The 16,975-nt window shown below is 35.3% G+C and overlaps 1 protein-coding gene across 1 annotated transcript; it reads left to right on the forward strand.

Moving 5' to 3' along the window:
- Positions 1 to 12,532: 12,532 nt before the first annotated feature.
- Positions 12,533 to 15,965, forward strand: LOC115974476 (cytokinin riboside 5'-monophosphate phosphoribohydrolase LOG1-like). The gene is made up of 7 exons (XM_031094859.1): positions 12,533 to 12,837; positions 13,239 to 13,336; positions 13,547 to 13,577; positions 13,985 to 14,084; positions 14,338 to 14,408; positions 15,324 to 15,467; positions 15,626 to 15,965. Exons 1-7 carry the CDS (start codon positions 12,718 to 12,720, stop codon positions 15,719 to 15,721), a joined length of 660 nt encoding a protein of 219 aa, XP_030950719.1. The 5' UTR covers positions 12,533 to 12,717; the 3' UTR covers positions 15,722 to 15,965.
- The last annotated feature ends 1,010 nt before the right edge of the window (positions 15,966 to 16,975 follow it).

The raw sequence follows: 16,975 nt of genomic DNA on the forward strand, positions 1-16,975 counted from the left end.
AAAGTACTAAAGCAGAAAAAGATAATGAAAGTGTTGAAAGGAAAGGCTGCCATTATCGCATTCAGTGCTTTGTGCCTGACACGACCATACCCCTCTGTCCTTACAAACACTCCCAACAACTGGAAGGAAGGGCTGATGGGACAAGTACCTACCCTAGGGGCCCCATTCAGGAGGAAGGAAATTACTATAAAAATGGAGTAAAGAGAGACAGAGAGGGGGGGTGGGGGCGGAGACCCCCCAACACGCCGGAGACATCGAAAAAGGCTCCCCAGACCGTGACGAGGATCAGTCCTCTCTAATGAATCTAGTCCGTCTCAACCTGATCGTAAAGAGCACCACGATGACCGTCATTCATACGCTAAAACCCAGTTCTTTAGCCCATTCTCTACAAATTCATTGTACCGGGCTCACCAAGGTCTAAAGTCCCATTGATTTCGGGCTTGGCCTGAAAAACGTGACCCTACAATTGGCGCCGTCTGTGGGAAGAGCTTGTGCAACGGCAAATATGACGGTTAGTCACGGTCAAGCTACAAGAATCCCTCGGGAGGATAGTTTTGGCAGTGGTGCGAGCTGCGCGGAAGCCCTCCATCATTTCTAGGAACACACCATCGTCATCATAGCTCAGCCCCCGTTTTGGGTCATGCTTCGAAATGATTCATTACGAGGGGAGGATCGCTAGACAGCGTAGTTCAAGGGGCTTCAGAAGTCAGATATGCGCCCCCACGCACTTGTCAAGGGGCTAACTCTTGAGACCCCTAGTATTCCGGTCCACTGAATCCCCTACGGACAGGGGAGCCGAGGGCTAAACCGGAATCTCTTGAAGTGCTAGATAGAACCAAGGCCTTGCATGGTCCTCAGACTCAAACCTATGGGGAAACTAGAAACTTCAACAGCCTAAGTGCTAGACAGAACCAAGGTTTTGCATGGTCCTCGGACTCAAACCTATGGGGAAACTAGACACTCCAAGAGCCTAAGTGCTAGACAGAACCAAGGTCTTGTATGGTCCTCGGACCCAAACCTATGGAGAAACTAGACACTCCAACAGCCTAAGTGCTAGACAGAACCAAGGTCTTGCATGGTCCTCGGACTCAAACCTATGGGGAAACTAGACACTCCAAGAGCCTAAGTGCTAGACAGAACCAAGGTTTTGCATGGTCCTCGAACTCAAACCTATGAGGAAACTAGACACTCCAACAACCTAAGTGCTAGACAAAACCAAGGTCTTGCATGGTCCTCGGACTCAAACCTATGGGGAAACTAGACACTCTAACAGCCTAAGTGCTAGACAGAATCAAGATCTTGCATGGTCCTCGGACTTAAACCTATGGGGAAATTAGACACTCCAACAGCCTAAGTGCTAGACAGAACCAAGGTCTTGCATGGTCCTCGAACTCAAACCTGTGGGGAAACTAGACACTCCAACAACCTAAGTGCTAAACAGAACCAAGGTCTTGCAAACCTATGGGGAAACTAGACACTCCAACAGCCTAAGTGCTAGACAAAACCAAAGTCTTGCATGGTCCTCGAACTCAAACCTGTGGGGAAACTAGACACTCCAACAGCCTAAGTGCTAAACAGAACCAAGGTCTTGCATGGTCCTCGGACTCAAACCTATGGGGAAACTAGACACTTCAACAACCTAAGTGCTAGACGGAACCAAGGTCTTGCATGGTCCTCGGACTCAAACCTATGGGGAAACTAGACACTCTAAGAGCCTAAGTGTTAGACAGAACCAAGGTCTTGCATGGCCCTCAGATTCAAACCTACGAGAAACTAGCAACTTCAAGAAAGGCCTAAGTCCTAGGCAGAATGGAGGTCTAGTATAGTCCTCGGCCCCCCAGCCTTATGGAAGCTAACACACAAGGGTGCCTTTCTGAGTGTTTAGACTAGGTACAGTCATGCCTCGGTCCTCGGACCAGACACCTAAAACGAGTTAAAGCTACGAATATCATCGGAAAAGCGGAAAAGAACCCTAGTACCCAGCGATCCCTTCGGACAGTTTATTTTAGATTACACGTCCTCAGGCAGTCACCCCGTTCGCAATACAGAACGCACGGCCGTTATCTCAGTTAGTCTGATATAGTTAACCTATTTTAAGTCGACATGGTTGTGCCCGTGGGTTCCGCTAAGTTCAAAGTAATAACTCTTTACCGATAAGGGCATCGGTTCTAAGTGCGGTTCGAAAGAAAAGACACCAGCACATTCATTCACAAAATGATTATTGCAGAAAAGAACGGATACATAAAATGCAATAAAATCATCTTTTATTAGATAAAGAGATAGTACAATATACATAAAAGGGCTTAGACAAGCCTATAATCACAAGCTAACTATGAAAAAGGAAGAAAAAAAAAAGGAATACATGGGGACGATAGATCCTTCATTTTTGCTCTAACAGCGACTAAGCAAGTCTGGATGGCTCCAATGATGGAAGAGAGGAAGAAGCAGAGGCACCTGGTCCACAACCTTACTCCGACAACGACTAGGCAAGTCTGGATGGCACTAGTGATGGAAGAGAAGAAGAAGCAGAGACACCTGGTCCCCAACCTTGCTCTAGCAGCAGCTAGGCAAGTCTGGATGGCACCAATGATGGAAGAGAGGAAAAAGTGGGGATGCCAAATCCCCATACCTGCTCTAGCAGCAATCGAGCAAGTATCGTTCTAGCAGCAATCGAGTAAGCACGGATGGTACCGATGATGGGAAATCCAAGCCCTCACGTGCATGACACACGGCACTGGATGGAGGTCCCAGTGCTATCACACCAAAAATCTAATGCGACCTCCACCCGCTTTGGATTTTGGCTGAAGGAAGGAGAGGCTCCTTTCTTGCCTTGTCGAGGAGAAAAAATGTCTTGAGCTTTTGTCTCCCTTGCCTTGACCGGGCCATTCTGAATCTCGAAGATACCCAAGGCTTCTGAAGAGGGTGTGGTTCCTTCACCCTCACCCTAGCCTTGACCATTTCACCTCCTAAGGCTCAGTCACACAAGTAATGAGGACTTTGGGCACAATTGGAGAGTTAGGAATTTGAAAAGCTTAAAGGGTCTGCAAATAAAAGGAATGACCTCCCACCGTGCTTCTTATATGGGAGGCAAACCTGGTGGCAATCAATTCACCCAAATCTCCAAAAAGGAATTACAAGCGAAATAAATCTCGTTCAATTTCCAAAGTGATCTTCAACCGTTGAATTTATGCTACCTTGTGAAGGGACCCTCATTAAAGCACGCCTCATATACCGAAGCGACAGGGACGCGGCTTGAATAGATTAAAAGAATGTCTCACAGCTGGGAACGCGCCTTGGGCAAACGAAGAGGGTCTGGCCTTTAGTGGAAGGCCTGACGTGGCAAGCCAAAACAGAGGCCCGATATCACCAAAACCTTCCTCTCCTCCCGAGGAACTGGACAACAGGATTTTGAGGGGCTATTGTAGGGGGTAAAAGACTAGTAGGCCCATGTCGATGACTACATTGGGTCGAAGGTCCAGTCCAAGGGAAAAAATCCCTCCTCGGTTGCAGGAGAAAAAGCCCCTCCTCGGCCACGGGGAGAGTCCTCCTCGGCACAATGTAGTCGAGGATGGAGGAGGTAACCTGCCACCGGTAGTGACACTCCCTATCATCTCACGGAGCAGGAAAAGTACTAAAGCAGAAAAGGACAATGAAAGTGTTGAAAGGAAAGGCTGCCATTATCGCATTCAGTGCCTTGTGCCTGACACGGCCATACAACCACTCCCAACAACTGGAAGGAAGGGCTGATGGGACAAGTACCTACCCTAGGGTCCCCATTCAGGAGGAAGGAAATTACTATAAAAATGGAGTAAAGAGAGACAGAGAGGGGGGGGGGGGGCGGGGACCCCCCAACACGCCGGAGGCATTGAAAAAGGCTCCCCAGACCGTGACGAGGATCAGTCCTCTCTAATGAATCCAGTCCGTCTCAACTTGATGGTAAAGAGCACCACGATGACCGTTGTTCATACGCTAAAACCTAGCTCTTTGGCCCATTCTCTACAAATTCATTGTACCGGGCTCACCAAGGTCTAAAGTCTCATTCATTTCGGGTTTGGCCTGAAAGACGTGACCCTACTATATATATTTATAAATATAAAAAAATAGCGGTAAACCCGAAACGGTACACTGGTATTGACCGGTATCCGAAATATATCGTACCGCTAGTCAAACCGGTACAGCCTCCCTTGCTCTTAATCCAAACCTCCCACTTTTATTAGGGTAAAAATGCCACAAACTATAAGGCTGTAAGATTATTAGTAATATTTCAATACTTCATGATGTCTTTGCTCAGGTTTGCCGAGCTAAGCAGAATCCAGTTTCAAAGGATACAAAAATGACTATCAAAATACTTAGGCCAATGTGAGCTTGGGAAGCAATAATTGTGCTCCTATGATTTTCGTCTAAAGTCGAGCTGTTACAGTGTTACTTCAACTCCATAATTACCATGGTGTGTAAAAATCGGGTAACGATTTCTAATAATGTGCTATCAGAATTCAATATAAACCAAACTCCATACCATAACAAAAGTAACACTGAATTCTTAACTCTCTGAATTTCTTTCCTTAGAAAGAACACTTTTTTACTTTGATTTAAGTATTAGACATACCCAACTGGTATTTCTCTCTCTCTTTTTTTTCATGCTAAGTGTGTTTAGTGTCCATATCTGCTATACAATTAAACTGTTTCATAGGTCATGCTTAGCTTTTATTGGAATATTCTTGAAATTTTCCTTCACAATTCCATCTAGATAATACTTTCCACAATTCACAGTGCATTAGTTTATTCTTTATGGAAGTATGCAAAGGGGAGTCCGGTTTCTAACTTCTTCATGGAATCCCAATCAGCTTTGTTTTGATAGTTAGAAGAACTAGTTAAGGAAGAGAAATGTATGATTGAGTACATGAAAATTGAAACTATGGAATTTTTTTTTTTTTTGGAGCTAAAGTACATGAATTTGATTGTTGGCTCTTGGCAGACATGTACAATAATAATTGACTGGGTTATGGTACATAATTTCCTGGATCAAGACAAGATTCTATTCAAGAGTGAATGTACCATTTGAAAAAAAGTAAAAAACACCACCACAAGAGAAGTTATGGTACTTTATTTCACTTGGTGGATATTTTAATGCTTAAATGTATGGACCTCAATCCCTCCAATTTTGATACCTTTTTTTTAGTACTTTTATTAAACACATGACCTAAGATTTTTCTTGTTTTTATTAATCATGCCCTATAAGCTCTAGGATTGATTTTTTAAAGAAGGTTTTAGGATTTTCAATAATACATTTTTCACCTATAAGCTATTAGCAGATTACTAACTAATGTTGTCATGTGATATTCACTTTACTTATAAATTGCTAAGAGCATTATAATCCATTCGACACATCCTGGTGTTTCTAATAGAGAGATTTAGAATTTAAATCCCTCTTTTCTAACTATCGAATTATATATATGAACTTATAAATTAATGAAGAATGAATGCATGTCCCGTATATATATATTCATTTGTTTATAGTAGAGTTTTTTTCCGTATATTTATATTCATTTGTTTATAAGTCAAGATGATATCATTTGACATAATTTTCTTTGTAATTTTTTTTAGGCAAATTACATATACCCCACCTCTATGATATACCCACAAAGCAAGGAACTACTACATGGCTTATTTAGTGACACTTATCTTAGGTTTATGTAAGGACCAGATAAACAATTAGCCCAGACCCACTAAGAACAGTGGGTAGTACAATTCAACCTTAGCCCAAAATAATAAATTTGTAAGAGAGGGAAACAAACAACAAGAGGGGGCTTGCACGAGAGTGAAAATCAGGAAGAAAAAGGCTGATGTTATTTAATAGATAAGTTAATATCTCATTACAAGCTAGCTCGAGGAAGCCAAAGTCAATACAAAGATGGTACTGCTCACTCTCTCTTCTCAGTGCTCTTCTTTTTCTTTTTTTTCTTTTTTCATCTCCTCCTCCCTTTCTTTCTCTAAAAACCCTATATTTCTTATATACTCCTCCTTCCTTCACATCCTAGCCTTCCATCTTTACCTAACAAATCTCCCTTCATGACACTTATCTCTTTTTACATCTGAAGAAGGTGGTAGAAGGAGTTTGCTTAGCTTTGATTTACACTATTCAGGTCACTTCCTCATCAATGCAGCTAATAAAGTTCTTGCTCGCCATTTAATGCGGAGGCAACAGGCTACCCCAAACTGGAAACTTCCCCTACGATCACTGATTCTCTCTCTTCAGACCCTCCTTCCCACTTGGAACACCTTAGAGTCCTTTGTCTCATCCCTTTCTCTCCTCAGACGAATTTCCTCCTCGGGCCTGTGATATCCCCACATCAATACTGCAACTCTTCAACTTCATCATCGGTCCTCGGGCACTCATAGTTTACTTTATAAGGCATGCCTTCCTTGTGGTTTGCTTAGAGCATTCACAGTAAAACATCTAAAAATTTTATCTTTTAGCAACTCAAAACATTACTTTATTTATTTTAACAACTCACTTTATAATACACTCTACAGCAAAGGTTTTATATTAACATTAAACACATTAAAATAATATAAATAACACAATAAAATAATATATCTAACACAATAAAATAATATATCTAACACAATAAATAACAACCACAACACTGCTGCTGCTGCCGCCACCACCACCACCACTATGGCAACCACAATCCACTGCAAAACAAAAACTCAAAAAAAAAAAACCACCGCCACAACGACAACCACCGTCATTAACAACTCACCACAAAACCCATTAAAAACAGAGCAACACAGCCAAGAAATCCAAACAAAAAAAAACCCAGCAACTCCACCAAGAAATCCACCATTACAGTCATTGCTGCCGAGAAAAACCCAACACCAGACTAAGGAACCCACTAGCACCAAACCGAGAAAACCACACTTAACCAAATCTAGAAAACACAACAACTCAGACCCAGAAAACACAACCAAAACACTGGCAACCCAAACCCTCGAATCTACTAGCACCACCAACCTAAAGCCACGAATCCACTTGCACCAACAACCAAAACCCACTAGAACCGGCAACCCACGATTCCAATCTCACCTCAACATCGATGCCCACGAATCTAATCTCACCTCAACGCCAATGCCCACAATTCGATTTCACATGGGCTGAGGTCAGAGCCGAGAGGAGAGAGTAGAGAGTAGAGGAGAAGTGAGAGAGCAAAGAGAAATGAAAAGAAAGAAAACAAACCTTTTATGTGTGTGAAGTGATTTGTGAGTGTGTGGGGAATAAAAAATGGGTTTTTAGGTTTTTTCCAGCTATAGTAGCCCACTGTAGCAATCAGTTAAAATTTTTTCAATTTACCTCTTTTGCTGTGGTGTGTATTTTTAGTGTTTTGGTTCATTTTAGCAACCTTATTGTGAGTGCTCTTATGAAGCATTCTTCTAACTATGATGAAATTTTATGATGTTGAGAATGATCAAAGAATTGAAAGAAAATAATTGTCAACCATCACATTTTTGGTTCTCTTTTTAACTTCCTCCTTCAATCGTCATTTGGGTTTGTATATATTTACAAGACATAACCTTTAAGGTAAAACAATCTTCTTCTTTTTTTTCTTTAATTTTTTCCCAATGGGTGTTGTTGGCATTGACTACATCATTGAATTCCACTAAAAGTAGCCAAAATGCCATATAAAGCAAACCACAAATATAGTAAGTGTTACAAAATAAAATACATAATAACTCCATATTTTAAAGGTATATCAACTAGTATGTCACATGTTCAATAAATGAAAAAAACTAATATATCACATGGGTGATGGGTGGTCTGCAATTTGTCCCTTTCTTTTTTTGGATGGTTTTGATACTTTTTTAAATAATTATTAACAGTATAATGGATGAAAAATGGTCTAATCAAACAAATCCTAACGTATAATTATAGGCTATTTGTACCAATGTGGCAGAAGGGTGTACTTAACCGAATATAGATCAAATTGTAATTAAAAGACTTGTTATTTAACAGTATAATGGATTCTCTAAAGAAGAAGAAGAGTTGTTATTTAAAATTATAAACTGAAAGTGTAATGTATATATATAGTTATTTAATTTTTGCCAACTCGGTTTTCTGTGGATTACAAGACTCAATTGGCAGACTGAACCATCTACCTGTGTTTGTGGCATTATTATTTGTACTAGCTATAGGTAAATAATTAAACAAGTTGGTTTTTTCAGATAATGTCAAAGTCATTTCCATTGTCGTTGAGAATCTTCCAGGCATGGTCCTCGTGATTACCATATATGCTATAGTACTACTTTTTTTTTTTTTTTTTTTTTTTTTTTTTTTGAGGAGTATATACTATAGTACTACTACATATATAGTAGTTGGATGAGTGATCTGTTCAAATGTCTTTAGTCTTTATTGTTTAACAATTGCTAGCTAAAAAGTTCATTTTTGTAATCTAAAAGTACAATTTGTTATTATACAAGTTCATTTCTGATCAATGCTAAACTATTGGACTTGTTTACCATGAGATGCCTAATTTATTATTATTATTATTATATATATATATATATATATATATTAAAAAACTACAAAGTAAACCATTTTGGTCACAAACTCGTATTCAAAGCAAGCAATGCGGAAAGCAGAGAGGATATATTCTAATTTCTGAAGGTGTAGCCAAGGTTGGGGATTGAGCTTTGGAGTCATTATACAATAAAAGTTGTTTGGAAAAGAGTCACTGAGCATTTGCATTAGACCAAAAAATAAACTCAATTTTACACATTTAAACTCCAAAATTAACTATGTAAATTTACAAAAATTACTACAATAATCATGTAAATTTACACTGATACTACTCATTTGAATTTAATTTTTTTTTTCTTTACATATTTTGAAAATGAAGAAATAGAGTAAATGGTGATTGTTGTGTATAAAGAAAGAAAAATAAATAAAGAAAAATAAATATTTAATGAACTATAGTTTAAAATATATAATCCGAAGGTATTTTTTATAAATGGTTATTTAAAAAAACAAGTAGATTCTTATATTAAAATAAACAGAAATTTTTGCAAGAACAGATGCGAATGCTTTAAACAAATCCATCCACTCGTCCAAAATTATGGCCTATGGCCCTTAATTTAACCAAAAAATTAGTGCAATAACATATAATTGACCAAATGTTGCAATAGACAGTCATTATTCAAGTTAAAAATGGCAGAAGGACAGTCTTTGGACACTAGCATACGTGCAACTACCATTACAGCTGTTATACATCTTCAACCAGTAGGTCCATAAAGAATTTAGTCCATCTTAGTCCTTTCAATTTCTTTAATATCTTCATATTTACATATATTCTAAGAAACTTCGTTTTTTTTTTTTTTAATATTAATAATAATTTCTTGTTTTTATTTAATTTTATTTATGGTTGATCATAGTTTGCAATAAGTGGGACAGATTACGATTCATAATTTCACGTGCCAATCACGAGTTCTTGCATGTTAGTTGTAAGTACAGGGTCCTCTCATACAGTAGGGGTCCGCTTAAATTGTATGGACCATAAGTTAGGAATAAATGTACCCAAAAAAAAAAAAAAAAAAAAACCCCAATTACTGCAATGGCCAAATGCTTCCTAGGACAAATGCAGTACTTATTTTTAACGTACAAAGAAAATGGTACATAATAATTATTAATTTCCTTTTGTACCATGTACCAACTACCATGTAGTCTCGACTTTTTAAAAATTTGAATGATTGATCGTTAAGTGAGTTTAGTTAATTCAATAGATAAAAATTTTTATGATTAGATAAGAAGTTTGAAATTTAATTTTTGCTTACACTAAAAATTAATTGGTACCGTAATCTAATGATAAAGAACACAATCATTATAAAATTCTTTGTAAATTTTATAAAACATTATATAAAAAATCACATGATCAACCCAAAATTTTGGAAGTTGGCATGCTATGATTTGTGCCAATAAAAGTAATGTTACTAGTTAAAATTAATACTGCTTTAATCATAACTTATTACCTCAATAATTATGAAAATTTTAGTGTCCTAGCATTGCTTAAAAAATTTATCGTTTCACCATTTTTGAGGTCTGTTTGTTCTAAGGGTTCGGTTAATGTGTGCTCTAAGGGCACATATTAAGCCATCTATTTTTGAAAAAGAAATTATATGTCTACAATATTTTTACAACAAATTCTAAGTGGCAAGTTGTTACTAGTTGTTATTGTTGAGGCAAAAAAGTAATCTTAGCGTTAATTTGAAATTTGAACCAATAACAACTAACCACTTGTAATTCGTTGTAAAAATATTGTAGACGTAACATCTCTCTTTTTGAAAATTTTTTTTAAGAAATTGAAAAAACTGTTAATACTTTTTCAATTTCTGAAAAAAAAAAAAAAAATTTCAAAAATGTTTTATTAGCAAAACCCTTGTTTTAAAGGTTCTTCAAAATGTTTTAGGAAATCCCAATGTTTTTTAACCTATTTGGCTGATAAGGTAAAAAACATGATTGATGGATGGTTGACATGTTCAATTGCTTCTCAGGCTTTGGTGTTCGCCCAAATTTGGTAGCAATTGATTGAAAGGAAAAAAATGCCATTTTAGTCATAGTGCTCTTTTACTTTTACTTTTTGAAATTATTTTTTGCCCCTTATGTACGTACCATCACAAGTTATTTATAAACCGTTCATTTTTTAAAAAAAAAAGAAAAAAAAATTATCAAATTTATCAGATTCTTGATATTACCATTTTCCTAATGCTTGATTATTGCAAAGAGTTTTGTTACGGACACATTAAATTATCACAATATTATCACAATAGTTGTGGTGTCAACCCTCATAGATCAAAAGAAAACTAAATAAAATAGTAAAATATTAGTTAGGACTAATGACAACTAAAATAAGAGTGTTTTAAAAATGTGCAAACACTTTATTTTGTCCTTGGACTCTCTCTTGCACAAAATGAAAATTAGAAAGAAAAACAATTTAAATATATAATTCTATATAACCTTTCTTAAAAAAAAAAGGTGTTTTTATTTTATTTCTTTCTTTTCCTTCCCTTCATCTGCACATAATTATAAAATACTTTTTTTCTCTTTCTCTCTCTTCCTACCTACATCACATGTGCAACTAAACACAATGTTAGAACATTAACACCAGATGATAATCGTGATGCTATATGTGTATTTCATTGATGATAATTGTGCTCGGTTTTTTGTAATTTTTGTTTGCTCATCACCGACTTAACCCTTAGTATCGTCATCGGTGATAATCAGAAGCCAAGATCAAAGAGCAAAGAAGGATGGATTTGAGTTGATCAGCCAATTTTGGGATTGTGATTGGGGGAAATGATTGATCAAATTCATCTCAAGTTTTCTTTTTCTTTTTCTTTTTTTGTGGTGGTTTTGGGTTGATTTGGTAGTTTTGGGTTTGTGTTGATTTTGGTGGTTTTTGGTAGTTTTGGATGGTGGTTGATGGTGGTGGGTATGCGGTAGCGGTGGTGGTTGATGGTGGTGGGTATGCGGTAGCGGTGGTGGTGGTGGTAGGCTATAAACACCAATTTTTTTATAATAAAAAAAAAAATTTACTGTAGGAGTTTTTTTAAAAGGTTATTCTAACGTGTTAAATCTTAAATTAGTAAATGTGATGTAAGGTGTACTATTAAGTGATGTGTTAAAATAAACAAAATAATTTTTTGAGGGCATGCGGTAGCGGTGGTGGTGGTGGTGGGTTGTAAAGACTAATTTTTTTTTTTTTTTTTTTAAATTACTATAGTAGTTTTTTTAAAAGGTTATTCTAATGTGTTAAATCTTAAAATAGTAAATGTGATATAGGGTGTACTATTAAGTGATGTGTTAAAGTAAACAAAATAATTTTTTGATGTTTCAAAATAACATTGTTTTTAAAATATGTGATGCCAATGCTCTTACTGTTGGGGGCGATAGGAATGATTTTCAAAATGAATAACTTTAACAATCTATTTGTTTTAGTGCTGATGTTACAATTTTTCCAATTTGGAAAAGAAAAAGAAATGGACAAATTTATTTATTTATTTTTTTTGGGGGATCAAAAGTGGCCGTAATCATATCTATTTTACTCAGAATTCAGAAAAGTGACCATAATCATGTACCTTAGATGATTATACGGCCCGAAATGATTAAATGAAGCCAAGTTTCAATTAATCTTAAAATTTCAAAGATGGACAAAAGATCAATAATTTATAATGATGATCTGGGACTAATATGGATAAAAATGAAAAGAAAACTTGATTGACAACGAAATGAAAGGTTGTCTAAACCGCTAAAGCCCCCGTATTAAGGGAATCCAAGTCATTATTTTGAAACCAAAGAATAGAGACCAAATAAAAGGGAACCTTCTTCCATGTCAATTTCAACGTGAATTTCATTGCGGAAACTGGAAACCATCACGAGACGATAAATTGATGGATGAGAAATTGTCATGAGTATGTGGGGCAGTGACATTAAAGTTTAATATATGTATATATAAAGGGACCAATAGCACCATTTGTCACCCTTGCTTTTGGCTTTCAACATTGAAGCTCTTTGCTGACTGCTCAAAGTTTTAACAAATACACGTTTTCTCTCTCTCTCTCTCTCTCTCTCACACACACACACACACACGCATACAGAGAGAGACACCAAAAACAAAAACCCAATTGAAATAAATCACTCTTTTGGTTCTATATCCTTTTCTTACAGTTATGGAAAATCAACAGCCTTCCATGAATTCAAGATTCAGACGTGTCTGTGTTTTCTGTGGGAGCAGCCCTGGAAAGAACCCTAGCTACCAGCTTGCTGCTATTCAACTTGGAAAACATCTGGTACTGTTTATAACTTTTAACAGTTAAACACCTCTCTTTGTTTTTTGTTGTGAAAGTGAAACCTTTTTGGTCTTTGAAATAAGTGAAAATATGAGGAACTACATATTCTAGTTCCTAAGTTTGATCTGTGATCTTACATATTTTTTCTAGAAGTGATTACAAAATTCCAGTAGTAACTGTTTGATAAGAGAAATCAGTAGTATATATTCGAAACAGAGTACTCTGTAGCTGAGTAAAACAGAGATCAGATACAGAGTCCTCTGTTTTTTGTAACAAGATGTTACTAACATCTTCTTGCTTGGATTGATCCATTGGTGATGAATATTGGAATTTTTTTTTTTTTAAGTAAGGGTTTTTGTTTGAAATAAACATGTGAGTTTGATAAGATAAGAACATTGCAGGTGGAAAGGAACATTGACTTGGTTTATGGAGGAGGAAGTATTGGCTTGATGGGTCTCGTGTCCCAAGCTGTCTATGATGGCGGTCGACACGTTCTGGGGTAAGTTGTAGCACGGGCACATGTTATCTATATTGTGTGTGAGTGAACCAATCAAAAATATATTTTCTATTTTTTTTTTTTCTAAACGTCTGTGCCTAGAACTCTTGAGAATACTTGACCAATCAAAATGTGTTTTGTCTTCCATCAAAAAAAAAAAAAAGTATTATGTCAATAATCAACATTTCTTCTATTTTTTGTTCCCATTTGCAGAGTAATTCCCACGACTCTCATGCCAAGAGAGGTAATTGAATTTCTTACCTTTTTTGTAAATATTTTTTAAAATGTAACATATTTCTTGTAATTGGTAGAATGAATTCAATTTTTACTTTGTTAAAGAATTCTTAATTTTTTTTTTCAATTATTAATCCAATTTTTAAAACTGTATTATATGACCTAATCTACAAAAGTATGAAACTGTCTGCTTGTGACAAGAATCCATAAAGTATATTCAAGAAAAAATGGTATCCATAAATAAAATATAAATTAAAAAGAAATTCAAGATGCTACCAGCTTAAATTAAACACTTATTAATTTCTTGTTCCAATAAATTATGTTTCAAACTTACACTAATCACATGTTCAAGCTCAATGAATTTGTTACTAATTTTAAAATGTTTTTTTTTAATTTTTAATTTGTGTATAATTTTAGATCACTGGAGAAACTGTCGGAGAAGTTAAAGCTGTATCAGGCATGCATCAACGCAAAGCCGAAATGGCCCGCCAAGCCGATGCATTCATTGCCTTGCCAGGTCTATATTTTTTCTGTAAATAAAATACTAATCAACATTTTTTATTTATACCAATCATTTTCAATGTACAATTATCTCTTTCCTTTCTTTTATATGTACCATAATCTTTCAAAGATCATGAAATATCTTTTTAAAAATAAAAACATAAAATCAAGATATATCTTAAAGTTAGCTCTTCCCAAGATAACTGTAAGCATAACGATCAACCATCAGTCGTATTATTAAATTCAATCAAAATTAAAATTGCTTGCAGGTGGCTATGGCACCTTGGAAGAACTTTTGGAAGTGATCACTTGGGCTCAACTGGGAATCCATGAAAAACCGGTAACAGTTCAATTCTCTCTCATTACTTGATTATTTGGGTCTATTGCTAGATTAGATCTAGGATTACAAATTTTTTTGGTCACAATTTTAATGTAGTCTATCACTTTCATATGTACATACTTTTTTTTTTTCCTCACCGCATATAATTATAGCAAAGTTGTGATCTTAGATTTTGTTTTAACAAAAAATAGTGATAAACAAAGTGATTAAAGTAAAAATTTTATTTTTTTCCCTTTACTTTTTTGGAGGCCCACACTCCATCGAAACTATCTATCTTTTAGTACATCCACCGAATTATTATTATTATTATTTTTTTTTTGAGGAAAAAGCAACTCAACATCCACCGAACTAAAGAGAAAAATATTAAATGATAAGTAAGAAAATAAGGGTCAGGCTTACGTCTAGTGTTCAATACTATTGGATTTGTTGAGATGATGACGTGTGTCCTCTTTTAGACACGTGTCATCATTTGATCGATTTAGTGCACTAGATGCATTTGACTTAAACTAAGTCCAAAAACAAGTACAAAAAACACATAGTTCCACACTTCCACTTACCAAAAAAAAAAAAGAGTTTGCTTTAGGCATTAATTTGATTAATCAATAGCACTAAATACAAAATGAAAAAAATTAATGAATGTCTTAAAGACAATAATTTAGAAACTTTTTATGGAGAAAGAAAAAATAATAGTTTTTTTTTTATTTTTTATGAAAATTATATTAAAATATTTCTAGAAATTGTCTATTAATAAATACTTTTGAGGACACCCATTAACACTGTCATACAAAATTTCATATCCATAATCCACAACCTGAGGTGGCACCCCAAAAAAAGTGCTATGAATAAACTTTTAAATACAAAAAAAAACAAAAAACAAAAAAAAAAACAAAATTAATGTTTTTTTTCTTCTTGCAGGTGGGCTTGTTGAACGTTGATGGATACTATAACTCACTCCTATCATTCATAGACAACGCTGTAGATGAAGGTTTCATAACACCAGCTGCCCGTAACATTATCGTGTCTGCCCCCACTGCCCATGAACTCATGTGCAAGCTCGAGGTACCATTTTAAAAAAAAAAAATATTATTCCCTCAATCATATCTGTAATAATACGTGGCTGGCTCACGTGCAATGCTACAGTGGGCTCCATTGTTTTTTTTAGTCAAAATGCAAATCAGATCATCTAAGCCGTCCTTTTTTTTTTTTAATCAAACCAGGATTATGAGCCCAAGCATTCTGGGGTGGGCCCAAAGCTAAGTTGGGAGATGGAACAACAATTGGGTTATGCAACAAAGTCGGATATTTCTCGTTGACCTAATCATCATTTACGTTCAAAAATATGTTGTAAAATAGTACAATATGATCAATGATTAATATTGGCCCTAGGTTTTTAGTTGATTTCTCTACTATACACATAACCATGTAGAAGGGAGTTCCACTCCGAAAAAAAAATTTAGGTAGTCTCGAAGCAGTGTTTTATGCTCTCACAAATAGAGTCGACTCCATATGGGAGTAAATTGTCATCACAGTTCTTTTAATTACCTGTGAATCACGCTTTGATTTTTTTTTTGGAGACAATTTTATTTATTTATTTTTTCAGTTAGAATCTGACCTCAAATGTCAAGGCCTGCGATTTTAATACTACTATTACCTTGTCGGTGTATATTACTTCTTTATCTATATTCTTCTTTCATGAATTGATGGGTTGTTAAAAGTTAGCTTTCATGAAAAAGATATTGGTGAGGACTGAAAGAGATGTACCATTAGACCTACATTGAATCCAGCTGGAATGGAATAAGTATATGAAGAAACTTCGAAAGAAACATTGATCCTGAAAGTTTGCATGATAGGCAGGAGTACTTGATTTCACTTCATGTTTCTTGATTTCAAACATAAAGCATCATAAAGTCTCAAATTGCTCGTGAATTAAGGAATAATTAAAAATTATGAAAGTACTAAAATACTATTTTCCTGACAAGAAGAATTTTTGTGTGTACGGAGCACCCATAACAAATAGTTGCTTAATAAAGTTTATATAAATATGTATACGTGCGGAATCGATGGGTCAATCTGATAACCCTTATAGGGTGGAGAGACTTCTAGCAATATCTCAGATATTAATACCACTCAAACAAGAGACTAATTTTAAATAGTTTTGTTGATAGAAAATAGAAAAGAGTAATATTATTTGCACAAACTATTTTATAATATTTTTATAAACTATTAATATGACAAATTTTTATTAGTTCTTATCTGAACTTTCAACTAACATCACATTTTTATTTACCAATAACATTCATCATCATAACAACAGTTTATTAAAAAAATTGTAAAATAATTTGAAATTTTAGCATTTTCCAAATAGAAAATATAACACTTAATGGTGTGAATTGCGTAGGTGATAATGAAGACCTTCAATAATTTTATAGAATAGAAGATATAATGGTCTTTTAACAAAAAATTTGCTATAATTACACTAAGTATAAAAAAAATAAAAGAAATATTGGATTATTAGAGACATCTATAAAAAGATCCACGATTTTCTATTCAAGAAAGAATGAAATTGA

This window comes from Quercus lobata, chromosome 2, assembly GCF_001633185.2.
Source record: "Quercus lobata isolate SW786 chromosome 2, ValleyOak3.0 Primary Assembly, whole genome shotgun sequence".
Classification (NCBI taxonomy): Eukaryota; Viridiplantae; Streptophyta; class Magnoliopsida; order Fagales; family Fagaceae; genus Quercus; species Quercus lobata.

Coding starts and splice junctions, on each gene's coding strand:
- LOC115974476 (XM_031094859.1), top strand. CDS start 12,718: ATGGAAAATCAACAGCCTTCCATGAATTCAAGATTCAGACGTGTCTGT. Junction 13,337..13,546: donor GGCGGTCGACACGTTCTGGG/GTAAGTTGTAGC, acceptor TCCCATTTGCAG/AGTAATTCCCACGACTCTCA. Junction 14,085..14,337: donor TGCATTCATTGCCTTGCCAG/GTCTATATTTTT, acceptor AATTGCTTGCAG/GTGGCTATGGCACCTTGGAA.